This window comes from Triturus cristatus, chromosome 1_2, assembly GCF_964204655.1.
Source record: "Triturus cristatus chromosome 1_2, aTriCri1.1, whole genome shotgun sequence".
NCBI lineage: Eukaryota > Metazoa > Chordata > Amphibia > Caudata > Salamandridae > Triturus > Triturus cristatus.
The window spans coordinates 102,069,883-102,083,339 of record NC_140580.1 but is presented as its reverse complement, the minus strand read 5'-3'; the positions used below and the strand labels follow the sequence as shown (position 1 = coordinate 102,083,339).

The 13,457-nt window shown below is 50.7% G+C and overlaps 1 protein-coding gene across 2 annotated transcripts in view; it reads right to left on the bottom strand.

The window, feature by feature from the left end:
• The window catches only part of EIF3A (eukaryotic translation initiation factor 3 subunit A), a 735,236-nt gene that overhangs the window by 384,561 nt on the left and 337,218 nt on the right, over positions 1 to 13,457 (bottom strand). For both annotated transcript variants that reach the window (XM_085602967.1, XM_085602977.1), the window contains exon 16: positions 2,905 to 3,058. In XM_085602967.1, coding sequence (XP_085459093.1) covers positions 2,905 to 3,058 — 154 coding nt within the window. The remainder of the gene's footprint in view (positions 1 to 2,904; positions 3,059 to 13,457) is intronic.

Genomic DNA, 13,457 nt, shown 5'->3' with positions numbered 1-13,457 from the left:
GTAGGGGGAGAGTCCGTGGAAATAAGCCATCCCAGGGGGTGTGTTTAGCCACCTCTTACCTCCTTGCTGGAAAATCAGCCATTATGAATTTGGAAGATTTGATGCACTCTGGGACAAAATACTGCCACACTCTACAGGATGGGGTCACAACTATGAGGAGTTACCCTGCTCTCATTGGTCAGAAGTGACCTGTGGCTTGACCCAGAGAATTTTGAATAATTATCTGAGAAGGGCAGAGCCCTCCAGATCTGCTGCTTGAAACTTACTGAAGCAAGAAGTGCCCTGCTGAGAAGTGTTGCTGTGCAAAGATTTCTAAGGCCTGACCTCTGAAGACTGCACCAACTGAAACTGCAGCCCTGTCGATTACCTTGTTGCAAAAGGACTAAAGAGTGGACTCCCTGCAAGCTACCGGTTAACAGAGCTCACCTGGACATCCCCACAAAGAATTCCCAGCCTGGAGTACCAGTGGATTTGTAAGTGTTTTGTTCAAGTGGATTGAGGAATTGCAGTTTCACACTTTCAAGGACCCTCTTGGAGATTCCAGAACCTTGGATTGTGTGTTGGATACTTTGGGACCCGCAAGCAGAACTTCAGGAAGGAGCTCTAACTGGACCCCGCCTGCTGGAGAAGGCACACAACACATTTGGTGAGATTCTCCAGAACATTTTCTAAAGGTGTGTCCCTGTCAGAGAAAACAAAATGACTAAAAGGGGCACTGTTGGTTTCTAAGCACTAGAAAGTGACTAATCTTTAAAAATTCATATTTCTGGTTCCCTACAGTGGATTATTTTCGTTTTGGTGTCATTTAAAAGATAAAAATATTACCTATTTTTATAAATTGGTGTTGGATTTTTATTTTGTGTTGCGTCTTGATTATTTACTGAAATTGTGTTTTAAATGCTTTATAAGCCTGTCTGCAGTTAAGCCTGTCTGCAGTTAAGCCTGTCTGCAGTTAAGCCTGTCTGCAGTTAAGCCTGTCTGCAGTTAAGCCTGTCTGCAGTTAAGCCTGTCTGCAGTTAAGCCTGTCTGCAGTTAAGCCTGTCTGCAGTTAAGCCTGTCTGCAGTTAAGCCTGTCTGCAGTTAAGCCTGTCTGCAGTTAAGCCTGTCTGCAGTTAAGCCTGTCTGCAGTTAAGCCTGTCTGCAGTTAAGCCTGTCTGCAGTTAAGCCTGTCTGCAGTTAAGCCTGTCTGCAGTTAAGCCTGTCTGCAGTTAAGCCTGTCTGCAGTTAAGCCTGTCTGCAGTTAAGCCTGTCTGCAGTTAAGCCTGTCTGCAGTTAAGCCTGTCTGCAGTTAAGCCTGTCTGCAGTTAAGCCTGTCTGCAGTTAAGCCTGTCTGCAGTTAAGCCTGTCTGCAGTTAAGCCTGTCTGCAGTTAAGCCTGTCTGCAGTTAAGCCTGTCTGCAGTTAAGCCTGTCTGCAGTTAAGCCTGTCTGCAGTTAAGCCTGTCTGCAGTTAAGCCTGTCTGCAGTTAAGCCTGTCTGCAGTTAAGCCTGTCTGCTCGCAGCCACGTTACCAAGGGTTGAGCATAGGAATAATTTTCTATGAGGGGTCCCATCATGTGTTAGTGGCCTTATTGCCAGTGGCAGACCTACATTTGCCCCTACCAATAACGCACTTTCCAACACTCCCTGACCAGCTCAAGTAAGAAGGATCAGACTTTGAAAGGCACCCCTACACCCGAAGCCCTTGGTGAGCTTAACAGACGATGCCCCTATGACTCCTTACAGCTCTACTTACCTTGGCTGTCGTTGGTCTGCCTCCTGTAACCTCTGGTGCAACACCTGCAGCCTGTTTGCCAAAAGAAGAAACTCCACAGAAAAGCATAGGGTGCCCAACTATTTTGCACCCGGCCGCCCGTGAGCCACTACAGGTGTATGTTCGGTGCTGCTCTGTGCCCCCCCCCCCCAGCTCCCCCCCGAGTTCTGGTGCTAACACCTAAAATTTGGCCCACGTAACTGATTTACCTACCTGCAAGCAGTGTGGCTCCCGGCATCCCCAGTCACAATTGAAAAGCACTGGGCCGAACTCAGATTTTGTACACTGCATTCGGCCGCAGCTGGTGGTACAGACTTAGTACTCACATGACCCTTGCTAACTTTTGTTTACGAAGACTGGGATTGAAAGTGCAATACTTACCTGTTTAATCGCGATATTCTTTTGCCCACAGGATACCATTTAACTGTGCTGAAAAGTTTCGGAGTGTCGATTTTTCAAGGTGAAAAGCATTTTTAAATAAATATGTACTTACCTGATTACAAAGAACGTGGTATTAAAATCTAGCACAAAGTATAATTTTCTAAAATTGGTCTGGCTCTCCTTCTTGAGTCATGTCCATTATTGACCACTGTTGTGCAATAGAGGACTTGCACTCCTCTGTGTTAGGTCTTAGGCTGCTCGCCCACTCTACCATTTATAGAGCACTTTGGGTTTTACATTGAGCCATGTACATTTTTAGAGAACCCCTGGTCTGTGCATGATATTACCACCTAGTGGATATATCAAATACAGAACCAGCTTCCTACACTCTGCCAATCCTTCGAGGTCTTTCAGATTTTTTATTGACTTCTTTACTGTAGCTCTCTTGATACACCTACAAGCACACTAGAAGGAAAAATAATCTAAAAATGAATGTTATTTTAGAGTGCATAGAGCACTTGCAGTCATCATAGTGAAGTCATTTGGACCCTGCCTAAGGCGATGCCCACCCAAATAAACCTTGTAAATAAACAATTCCCTACCCAACCACTAGATGGCAAAATAGCGCAGTCTGCAAACCTAGTTACGAGTTACACTGCTAAACAATTAAAGCTTTGCAAAGCAGATGCTTCAAATATACATGTGTTTAAAATAAAAGCCCTGTGATGTAGGGAATCGGAAGGACCATGTAAGTTGACCAAAGAGCTTCTACCTTTCACGATTTTCTCTTCTAAGAGTCTTTGCTCTTCTTCCTCTTTCTCGCGGTAGTATGTTACACGTCTCTCTTCTTTGCGCTGCCTCTTGCGCTCTTCCAAACGAAACGTCCTTTCTTCTGCTATCTTGTCTTCAAACAGTTTCAATTTCTCCTAATATCGGAGAGAACAACTAATTCTTAGAACAGGCACTGAACCTGCCAAAAAGCAGATCGTAGGATTTCTAAACCTGACAGTATTAAGGAATTGGGCAAAGAAAAAAAAAGCCTGTGGGTGTAGCAGCGGAGTTTGTAAACATTTGCCACAGATTTATTCGCAAAAACCATCCACTGCCACATTCAAACCTATATGGACTTAATAGAAGGAGCGTATGAATCACTTCTATACATATACATGCGTCCAGGTCTTATCCAAATTAAACCTACCAAAAGCCCATGCTTGAAGTAACGGACAGCAAGGAGATCCCTACAACAGTGTGCTATCAAAAGACGCGGGGTTCTCCAGAAACTGCCATTACATGACGAGATAGGGAGGTTTCTGGCTTGTTAAAGGAACAGTTTCACATTTTAGCTATACGATGTTGCTGCATATTTGGCTCGACTTTGGCTCCAGTTCCCACAGGTTTTGGGAGGAGTTATAGCAAAAAATTGAGAGCATGCTGCAAAGAGTTTTTTAGTTTAGAGATTATATTCTTTTGTACAGTTAAATGGAAAAACAGCTGATATACATGAAATTTGCCCAGAGATAGCCTTTTAATCCAAAGTTTTACATTATAAAACCAGAGAAAGTGTGCTAATCTGCTGTACTACATTTTATAAACATTCGTAGCTTGTGTGGCTCTAGATACAAATGCTTGTATCGACTGGAAAGCAGTTTTCTACCAGCAGTGGTTAGTGGGCAGAGGATGCAGATGTTTTGAATAAGGTCCTTAAGAGTCTGACCAACCATAGTATGCTGATGAGCTACAGTATTCGCTCAATAATGCTTCATGAATGTGTGATTTGACAAGATAGCAGCTTTACAGAAATCAGTTAATTGGATATTACCTCAGAGAGCCATGGTGACTCCTTTCTTGAATCTAGAATGTGCCCTTGGGGAGTTTGAGTGCAGTGACTACATATTTACATTAGGCATAGTAAATTTATGTAATTTGACAATCCACCTTGCACTATCTGCCTTAGAAATAGGGCGACCTTCGTAAGGTTTAGCAAAAGCAACAAAGAGCTGGTGCAGCTTGCGTTAAGACCTACCGCTGGCAAACAAGTTACTTATCTTCGGTAACACGGTTTCTCTTTCAGTGCCTACAGACAACAAAACAGACTCACATTACAGCTTGGCCGTTGTCAAGGACAGAGACTCCATAAAATTGCACCGTAACCAGGACAGGTCAGATAAACGCGAGTGTTTGCGATAGAGTCAGGTAAGACTAGCATCATGATAGTGAACCCAAACAATGTTAGGAGGTTCCCAGTCATCTGGAGGTGGTCTATGACTGCCTAGGGCGAGCCAGCCATCAACAGTCAGTCACAGAGGAAGGGGAAGACTGGTACACCCGACCAACGAAGATGAGCTTCGACCACCTACACCAATTTCATGAAAACCCAATGGGCATTAGTGAAGCCAAAGGGTGGCATTGGAAACTGGAAATGTTCCTTGCTCACTGTAAAGCTCAGGTATAGTCTGTGGGCCTGCACGATGGGGATATTGAAATAGGCGTCCTGCATATCCAACACTACCATTGGTCTCCAGGGCCTGGGCACCAAATACCTGAGCCAGCATGAGTATCTTGAATTTGTTCTTGCATCAGAGGACGTTGAGAGGGCGGAGTTAAGGCTTCTACCATTCTACAGCACAATAAAGTAGCAGGAGTTATAAAAAATTATTTAAAAAAAAAAAAAAGAAAGTAGCAGGAGTAGCACCCAGTTCCTAGCTACTTCGGGGCCAAGACCTTCTCTATGACTCCTACAGCCATAAGGGCCTGCACCTCCTGCTGCAAAAAAAGAAGTGTTCTTGTGTCAGCCATGTTGATGAGGGTGGCAGGTGTGGGGGGTGGAAAGAAACTGGAAGAAGTAACCCTGCTTGACAAGCTGGAGGACGCACATGTCCGAAGCGATGTCTTGCCAGCCTTGGAGGAAATGCCTCACCCACCTCCAGTAGGGTGGGTGTCACAAAATACACACTAAAATGCTTTTGTGTTTGTGGTTGCCAGAGGGGCAGTGGACTGAGCTCTACGTTGTCCCCGATGCCCTGACCGTTATTGTGTCGGTGCCTGGATCATGAAATTGCTGAGCATTGCTGACAACCATTGTAGGGAGCTGCTGTTCAGGGACCTCTAAATCCATCTTGCGACCACAGCAAAAGAGGCACTCTACTCAGGGGCAGGGCCATGGGAATAGACAAGCCCAGAGTATCACCCACTAAACACTAGAACTGTATACACTACGTTTTCAACAAGAGGACTTGCATTTGGTAGTTGGTGCATACATATGTGGTCTAAGGTGCAAACAAGCAAATAAAAGTTCATCAATTATTCAAGCTATGCTCCAGTTCCTTGCCCTACACTTCTGGTCATCCCAAGAGCCTGGAAGAAGGGGAGGCACTGCAAAAAGTTCAAGCTACAGCAAAATGCAAAAATACAATAACAGTGAGGATGTAGGTGGAGGATAATGGAAGCTTTGCATGTAAACTTAATCGGGGGTGTGGCTAAGCAACATGGACGACAGGAAGTGCCCTTGAGTGGCTCCCTGTAAACCCTCAGCTATCCTGTGCTATACCGGCCTAAATCCCCCAGACGACACCGCCTCCCGGTGGGGGGGGGGGGGGGACGCTGCTCAGCCTAGGGGTGGGGGCCCCTGGAGGGTGCAAAGATCGAGCAACGCCAGTGCTGGCCTGAGTGAGGATGGCTGGGCGCCCCACGGCGGAGCGCCTGGGTGGTACTGTCCATCCGAGGCTGGGCCTCTGGGGAGCAGATACGGAGGCCCTTGTGGGTGTTCGAGGGCCAGAGGTCTGATGAAGGGCCCAGCCTCATGCTTCTCTACACTGTGCTCCTCCTGGGGACGGAGGGCGTGGGGCCTGTTGGAGCGAGGCCTGCGCTGCCTCGGTGGCCACTGTCGTAACTGTCTGTGGCGTGGGGTGGGGTTTTGGAGGCTGGAGAATGCGGTCCGTCGTCCTGCCTACTGTTCACCTACATCTGCGGACAGCTCACACTGGGGGCCACTCGCTTCCTGGGCAGCTGACCTGGATCCCTCTGTCGCAACAGACTCTCCTAGATAATATCGAAAAGTTTCTTACCTGTCGGTGTAGTTTTGCAGCTTGAAGATCTTTCTGGATTCACTATGCTGTGCATTATTCCGCGATCTTGTGGTTGGGTCCGGATTCGTAGTCTTTTCTTTGTTTTTTTTTTTTTTTTTGTAGCCCAGGTGGGCGTCGACGTCCACCATTTGGTGCACCTCCCGTGACGTCGTCGTGCTTCCTGCGGAAGTCCCACCTTTGGGGCGCCATCTTCGGGTTCTTTTTTCCCTGTTTTTTTTTTTTTTTTTTTTTTAACCCTAGGCGATTGATTAATCCTTTCGTCCATATTTCTGTACGTTTCCACTTCTTTGATCCTATCCATTTCACCCCCTCTTCCTCCAGCCTCATCTTCCTGGCGGAGGTGGGTGGGTTCGCTAGTGAATCCAGAAAGATCTTCAAGCTGCAAAACTACACCGACAGGTAAGAAACTTTTCGTTTTGCAGCGTGAATCTTTCTGGATTCACTATGCTGTGCATAGACTTTGTAGCGGTTTTCCTATTTTTGTGGTGGCTGGGTGGAAGATGATCGCTGGTCGTTGAAAATGTGTTGTAGCACCTTCTGTCCGACCTGTGCTTCCTTATTCATTTGAATGTCCACGCAGTAGTGCTTTGTGAACGTGTGCACAGATGCCCAAGTTGCTGCGAGACAAATGTCTTGGATGGGCGTGTTTGCCAGGAAGGCAACTGTGGCCCCCTTCTTCCTTGTGGAGTGAGCTTGGGGCCCCTCCGTTAGCTCCTGTCCAGCCTGTTTGTGACAGAATTGAATAGTGAGGGCAATCCACCTAGCGATGGTGCCCTTGGTCACTGGTCTACCCATGAAGCTAGTAGCAAAGGACACAAACAGCTGCTTCGACTTCCTGAGTTCCTTGGTTCTTTCAATGTAGTGCATCACCGCTCTTCTGGCATCAAGGGTGTGCAGGGCCTTTTCTGCGTTTGTAGTCGGGTTTTGGAAGAAACTCGGTATCTGGATACCCTGATTCATGTGGAACGCCGACACTACCTTGGGCATGAAGTGTGGGTCCGTCCTCAGGACTACCCTGTCTTTGTGAATTTGAATGTAGGGCTCCTGTAGCGTTAGTGCTTGAAGCTCGCTCACCCTGCGTAGTGAGGTTATGGCCACTAGAAAGGCAGTTTTCATCGTCAACATTTGTAGAGTGGCCTTGTGAATGGGTTCAAACGGCGCCTTCATGAGCTCCGTCAGAACCACGTTTAAATTCCATGCCGGCGGCGGCAACCTTTTCGGGGGTGCCATTCTTTTGGCTCCCTCCATGAATCTCTTCACCACCTGCGAGGTGAAGAAACTTCCACCCTTCTCACCTCTGGTGTAGGCAACGATCGCTGCTAGGTGTACCCTTAGGGAGCTCGAGCAGAGGTTACTCTTTAGAAGGTGTGTGAGGTACCTCAGCACAGTTGAGTCTCTTGTCATTCTGTTTTGCAGGCCCTTTTTCCTGCACCACACCGTGAATCTCTTCCACTTTGCGCTGTAGCACTTTCTTGTAGTAGGTTTCCTTGCCTCCCGTAGCACTCGCATAGTGCTCTGAGGTAACCTTAGGTGTGCGAACTCTAGGTCTTCAGGAGCCATGCTGCTAGGTTGAGGGTCTCTGGCTCTGGGTGCAGGACCTCCCCGTTTTGCATTGAGAGCAGGTCTTTTCTCCTCTCGAACCTGTACGGATTGCCTTGCGCCATTTCTTGAATCTGTGAGAACCATGTCTGCCTCGCCCACTGTGGAGCCACCAGGATCAGAGTCATGTTGCTGGTTCTGCACTTGTCGAGCACTCTGTGCAACAGGGGTATCGGTGGAAAGGCGTAGGCAAATGTCCTCCACCAGCTTATCCATAGGGCATTTCCCTTGGATTGCTGATCTGGTTGCCTGGACGCGAAGCTTTGGCATTTTGCATTGTGGCGTGTTGCAAATAGGTCTATTGTGGGAGTCCCCCATCTCCGGAAGATTTTCTCCGTTTCCTGGCCATTGAGCTCCCACTCGTGCGATGCTGAGGTCTGCCTGCTCAGCCAGTCTGCCTCCACATTGTCCTTCCCTGGTAGGTGAATTGCCAGTAGATCTATCTTGAGAGGTATGGCCCATCTCCAAATCTCCTGAGCTAGGGATGAGAGTGGAAACGACTGTGTCCCCCCTTGTTTGTTGATGTAGAACATCGCCGTGGTGTTGTCTGTCTGTACCAACACCCTCTGGCCGAACAGGTGTCTCTGGAATGCCTTCAGGGCTAGCAGTATCGTTTTCAACTCAAGGTAGTTGATGTGGCGGACCGCGTCTGCTGGAGCCCATAGACCCCTCACTCTGAGGTTGTCCATGTGCGCTCCCCATCCCTTCTGCGATGCGTCCGTGGTAATGGTCACTGTTGGGCTTGGTGGTGTCAGGCTTCTCCCCGTTGTTATGTTGTCTCTGTTCCACCAAGTTATCTCCTCCTGCACTGCGTGCGTAACAACCACTAGATCCTCCCAACTTCCGTTTGCTTGTGACCATTGCTGTTGCAGCCATTCCTGGAATGGTCTCATGTGCAGGCGTACATTCGGCACCAGCTGGATACAGGACGCCATCATCCCCATCATCTTGCTCACCGCCCTCACTGTCAGAGCTCGCCCCTTCTGGTAGAGCTGCGTCTCCTTCAGTAGAGCATCTGTCCTCCTGTCGCTGGGCACTACTGTACTGATGAGGGAGTTGATCTTTGCCCCCAGGAAAATCTTTACCTGTTCCGGTTCCAGCGATGATTTTCCCCAGTGGATGGAAAATCCCAGATTTGTGAGGGTGTCTGTTACGCGTTTTGCGTGCCTCTCGCACTTCTCGCGTGAGTTTGCCTTGACCAGCCAGTCGTCCAAGTAGGGGTATACGTGTATTCCCTGCTTTCGTAGGTGTGCCGCTACCGCCGACAGGCATTTTGTAAAGACCCTTGGCGCTGATTTTAATCCGAAGGCCAGGGTTGTGAACTGGTAGTGTTCCTGTTCGATGTTGAATCTTAGAAGGCCCTTGTGCCTTCTGTTTATTGGGATGTGAAGGTAGGCATCCTTGAGGTCCACGGTGACCATGAAGTCCCCTTCTCTTATCTGTGGCAGTACCTCCTGCAGTGAAGTCATTTTGAACCTTTGCGTTCTGACGAACTTGTTTAGGTAACGGAGGTCCCGTATGGGTCTGAGGTCCCCGTCTACCTTCGGAACCACGAAGTAGTTTGAGTAGACCCCTTTGTTGCGTTCCCTGAACGGCACTGTCTCTATGGCTCCCTTTTGTAGGAGTTTCCGCGTTTCTTCTCTGAGTATTGCCAGTTCTTGGGCCGATCTCTGTCTTCCCTTCGGCTTCCTGTTTGGAGGTCTTTTCTCCAAGTCTACGCAGTATCCGTACTGCACGATGTTCCGTATCCACTTGTCTGTGGTTATACGCCGCCACTCCTGAAGGTAGAACCTCAGCCTTCCGCCTACTGGTGTCGTATGCTCGTAGGCTCTTGAATCTTCTCTTCCCCCTGATGACACTTTTTTGCGCCTCACCCTTGGGGACCTGACGAGGGTAGGCGTCTTCTTGCGTGCTGAGTCACTTCGAGGAGGGCTGATCGCCCCCTCCTCCTTTGGCCACGTCCGTTCCCTCTCCCGCGAAAGGACTGGCCCCGAGGTTGATATTGCCAGCTTTGCTTCTGCTGACTTTGTCTGTGACCTTCGCCCTGCTGACCTTGTTGGAACGCCTGGTGCGACGTCCCCTGTTGGCTTCCACCCCTACCGTAGGGTCTCCTCGAGGGATTTCCTCGTCTCATTCCCCTCAGCTGTAGGGCCCCCATGGACCTCGCTGTCTCGTTTTCCTTCTTGAGCTGGGTGAGCTTTTCGTCCACCGTTGCTCCGAACAGTGTCTCTCCGTTGAAGGGGGTGCCAAGGATGTTGTTCTGCACTTCCGGTTTGAATCCCGAGATTCTTAGCCATGCATGCCTCCTCTCTGTGACCCCTATGGCCATGAGTCTTGCTGAAGTCTCTGCCCCATCCAACGCCGTCTTTATACAGGAGTTGGCGATGTTCTTGCCTTCATCTACCAGGTGAGAGGCTCTCTGGCGGTATTCTTCGGGGAGGTGCTTTACTAGCTCCCCCATCTCATCCCAGTGTTGGTATTGGTGTCTATTGAGGAGTGCATTCGAATTCGCCATGCGCCAGTGCATTGCGGCGTTCCTCTCGACCTTTCTGCCTGTGAGGTCGATCCTCCTGCTCTCTTTATCCGGAGGTGGGCCCGAAGTTGCTGGAACGTTGGCCCTTCTCCTGGCCGTGGAGGCTATGATGGAGTCTGCGGTGACGCTACCCTTGATGTAAGGTGGGTCCAGGGAGGAGTGCTTATATTTCTTCTCTGTCCTGGGCGTGATCGACCGGCAGGTGGCAGGCTCCTTGAAGGCTTCTCTCCCCTGGTTCATCACGCTTTGTAGCATGGGGAGGAACTGACTCCCAGTCTGGATGGGGAGCAGTGTTTCGACGAGAAAATCGGCTTTCGGCCTCTCTTCGTCGAGTTTGACGCCGAAGGCCATTGCTGCGCTCTTCACCACCATATTGTACACCCCGGTGTCGTCGGGTGGCGAAGGCCTCGAGGGGTACGTGTCCACGGGCTCCTCCCGGTTTTCGGTGTCGAGATCGTGCCATTCGACGTCGTTGCTGGTAGATGCCGCCGATTCGTAGAACGACTGTTGGTCTTCTTCCTCGGCTTCTCCCTCATAATAGGGCTCCTCTTCTTCTTCGAGATCCCTTGTCAGCCCTTCGGCGTCGAACTCGTCTTCGACCTCGACGACGTCCACCGATGAAACCGTTGGAATCTTGAATTCCTTCATCCTGGCGTCGAACTCCTTCTTCCTTTGAAGGATGTTCTCCATTTCGGCCTCGAGCCGCCTCTTCTTTTTCTCCATTTCGGAGATGCTTTCGGCGTCGACCGCGGGTCTTTTCGATGAAACTTGCGTCGACGTCGAACGTTCTTTCTGCGTCGATCGGCCCGTTTCATGGGATGATTTCGACGACCCTTGCCTTTCGGCGTCTTTCTGCACCAGGGAGTCCTTTTGTAAGGATCCGCTGGGCCTTTTGTCCGAAGTTCCCCCTTTGGACGTCGAAGTTTTCGGCGCCGGGGCTCCCTTCGTGGACCTTGACTCAGTTTTTCTCGAGTCACCCTCGTGTTTGAGGTGTTTTTTGATTTGCGCTCGACGATTCTCTTACCTCGTCTTTTTTCTTGTCGGTCTCTACGACCGTGAAGTTTTCGGCTGTCTCGGCGACGTTGTCCTCGTCGTCCGTGTCGAGGCCCAGCTCGTAGAGTGTCGGGGGTTTCCCTTTGCCATCCATGTTGGCGTTGGCTCTTCTCTGCCTCTCTCTCACCCTGAGTGTCTTCGGCGCGAAGGCTGAGCAGGCGTTGCAGTCGATACTCTGGTGATCCACCGGTAGGCAGAGGTTGCAGACCGGATGCTGGTCTTTCTGCGCGAACTTGTGGTGGCAGTTTGGGCAGAACTTGAATGGCGTCTTGTCCATTTCGCTCAGGGTCTCTGAGCGTGCATTCTCCAAGGCTGTCGAAGAAAAAAGCTCGCTGGTCCTCTTTCTTCGCGCTCCTGATGAAATCTGTTCTATTCCTGATGTCTTCTCTTGATTCTATCGATGAAACTCGCTTTTCTTCCTTCTTCCTCCGAGTGAATTTCTGGAGCTTCCCGATGACGATCCAGACCCAACGGCGGAAAAAAGAATCTGAAGATGGCGCCCCAAAGGTGGGACGTCACGGGAGGTGCACCAAATGGTGGACGTCGACGCCCACCTGGGCTACAAAAAAAAAAAAAAAAAAAACAAAGAAAAGACTACGAATCCGGACCCAACCACAAGATCGCGGAATAATGCACAGCATAGTGAATCCAGAAAGATTCACGCTGCAAAACTAAGAGCTCTGATCTCCTGCGGTCTGGATCGGACTGGCTCCCATATTTATATTGTGTGTCCCAGGGGCGTGCCTTGCCGGATCGGATAGCAGGTACCCCCAGTGGCGACCAGAGGGACGACACGTCATCGGACTGACCCGGAGGTGGGCGCAAAGCTGGGCACCGCATACGCTGGCCTGGGCCGTGTGGCTGTGGTCTGGGAAGCTGTTCGGCGGCCTGCGGTGACCCACTCAACACTACTAAGCCGGAATCTTGAGACCCCCGAGCCCGTGCCACTGGCGGCAAGTGGAGGGAGCGTGGCCGGAGCCCCCGTGTGGACAGCGGTCTGCCACGGATACAGGGCCCGCCGACGGGGTACTGCTGGTATATCTGGGCCCCTGGGACTTTGTGTGGGGGTCCCACACCTATTGTCAACAGAGATCGAGCAAAGTCTGCGCCCTCTGTGCACGGGATGCGCCCTGCCGACTTCTCTGCAGCGGGTGCTCCTCGTGGGGAGGGGAGGGGAAGGGAAGACTGTCTGCGATCTCTCAGGGGAACCCTATAGAACAATATGCCACCCACCCTTACGGCCGTCACCCAACAACGAGCACGCGAGCGGGAGAGCCCCCTCCCCAGGGAAGCCTTACGGTGGCTATGCAGGGCTCCCAGGCGGCCTTAGGGGAAGATTAATTCAGTCTCCACAGAGTGAACCTCCTGGTACGAACCTGCGAAAGGTGTCTGACAAGGTTAAAGCAGCGGACGGCTCCACCGCTGATCTCCAGTCCGAAGTGGCAACTCTTAATCGAAAACGGAGACACTGGAGGCGAGGGCCGAGGACGCAGAGGGGAGATTCTGCAGAAACGCCTGCCTCCTGGGCTTCCCTGAGCGTGCCGAGGTGGGCGAGACGGAGGTTCGCAGAGACATGGATTCAGAATGCCCTGCAACCCACAGATCCGTCTCTGCAACCTGCAGTCGAGTGCGCTCGTCGTGCTCAGGCGGCCCCTCCGAGGCAAGGGGCCGCCACCACGGCTATCACCGCGAACGTCCTGCACTATAGGGACAGGGACTGCCTCCTCCAGGCGGCTCGTGAAGTCCATACTATCCTGTTTGAGAATCACAGGATCGCCATCTTCGTGGATTATACACAGAGGGGCATGCCCAAAGCAAATCATCCCAGGAGGCCAAAAACACAGCTACGGGCCAGGGGCCTCCGATATGTGCTTTTATACCGTGCCCGACAAGGATTTCAGGGGTAAGGCACATTTTTTCTACACAGCAGAGGATGTTTGGAGAAGGGGGACAAAGTGGCAAACGAAAGGCGAGGATCCTGGACGGCGGGTATTTGAGGCGGAGTGACGCCCCAGCATTCGGGCTGGATGACCCGGGCTGACTCAGGGATCGCTG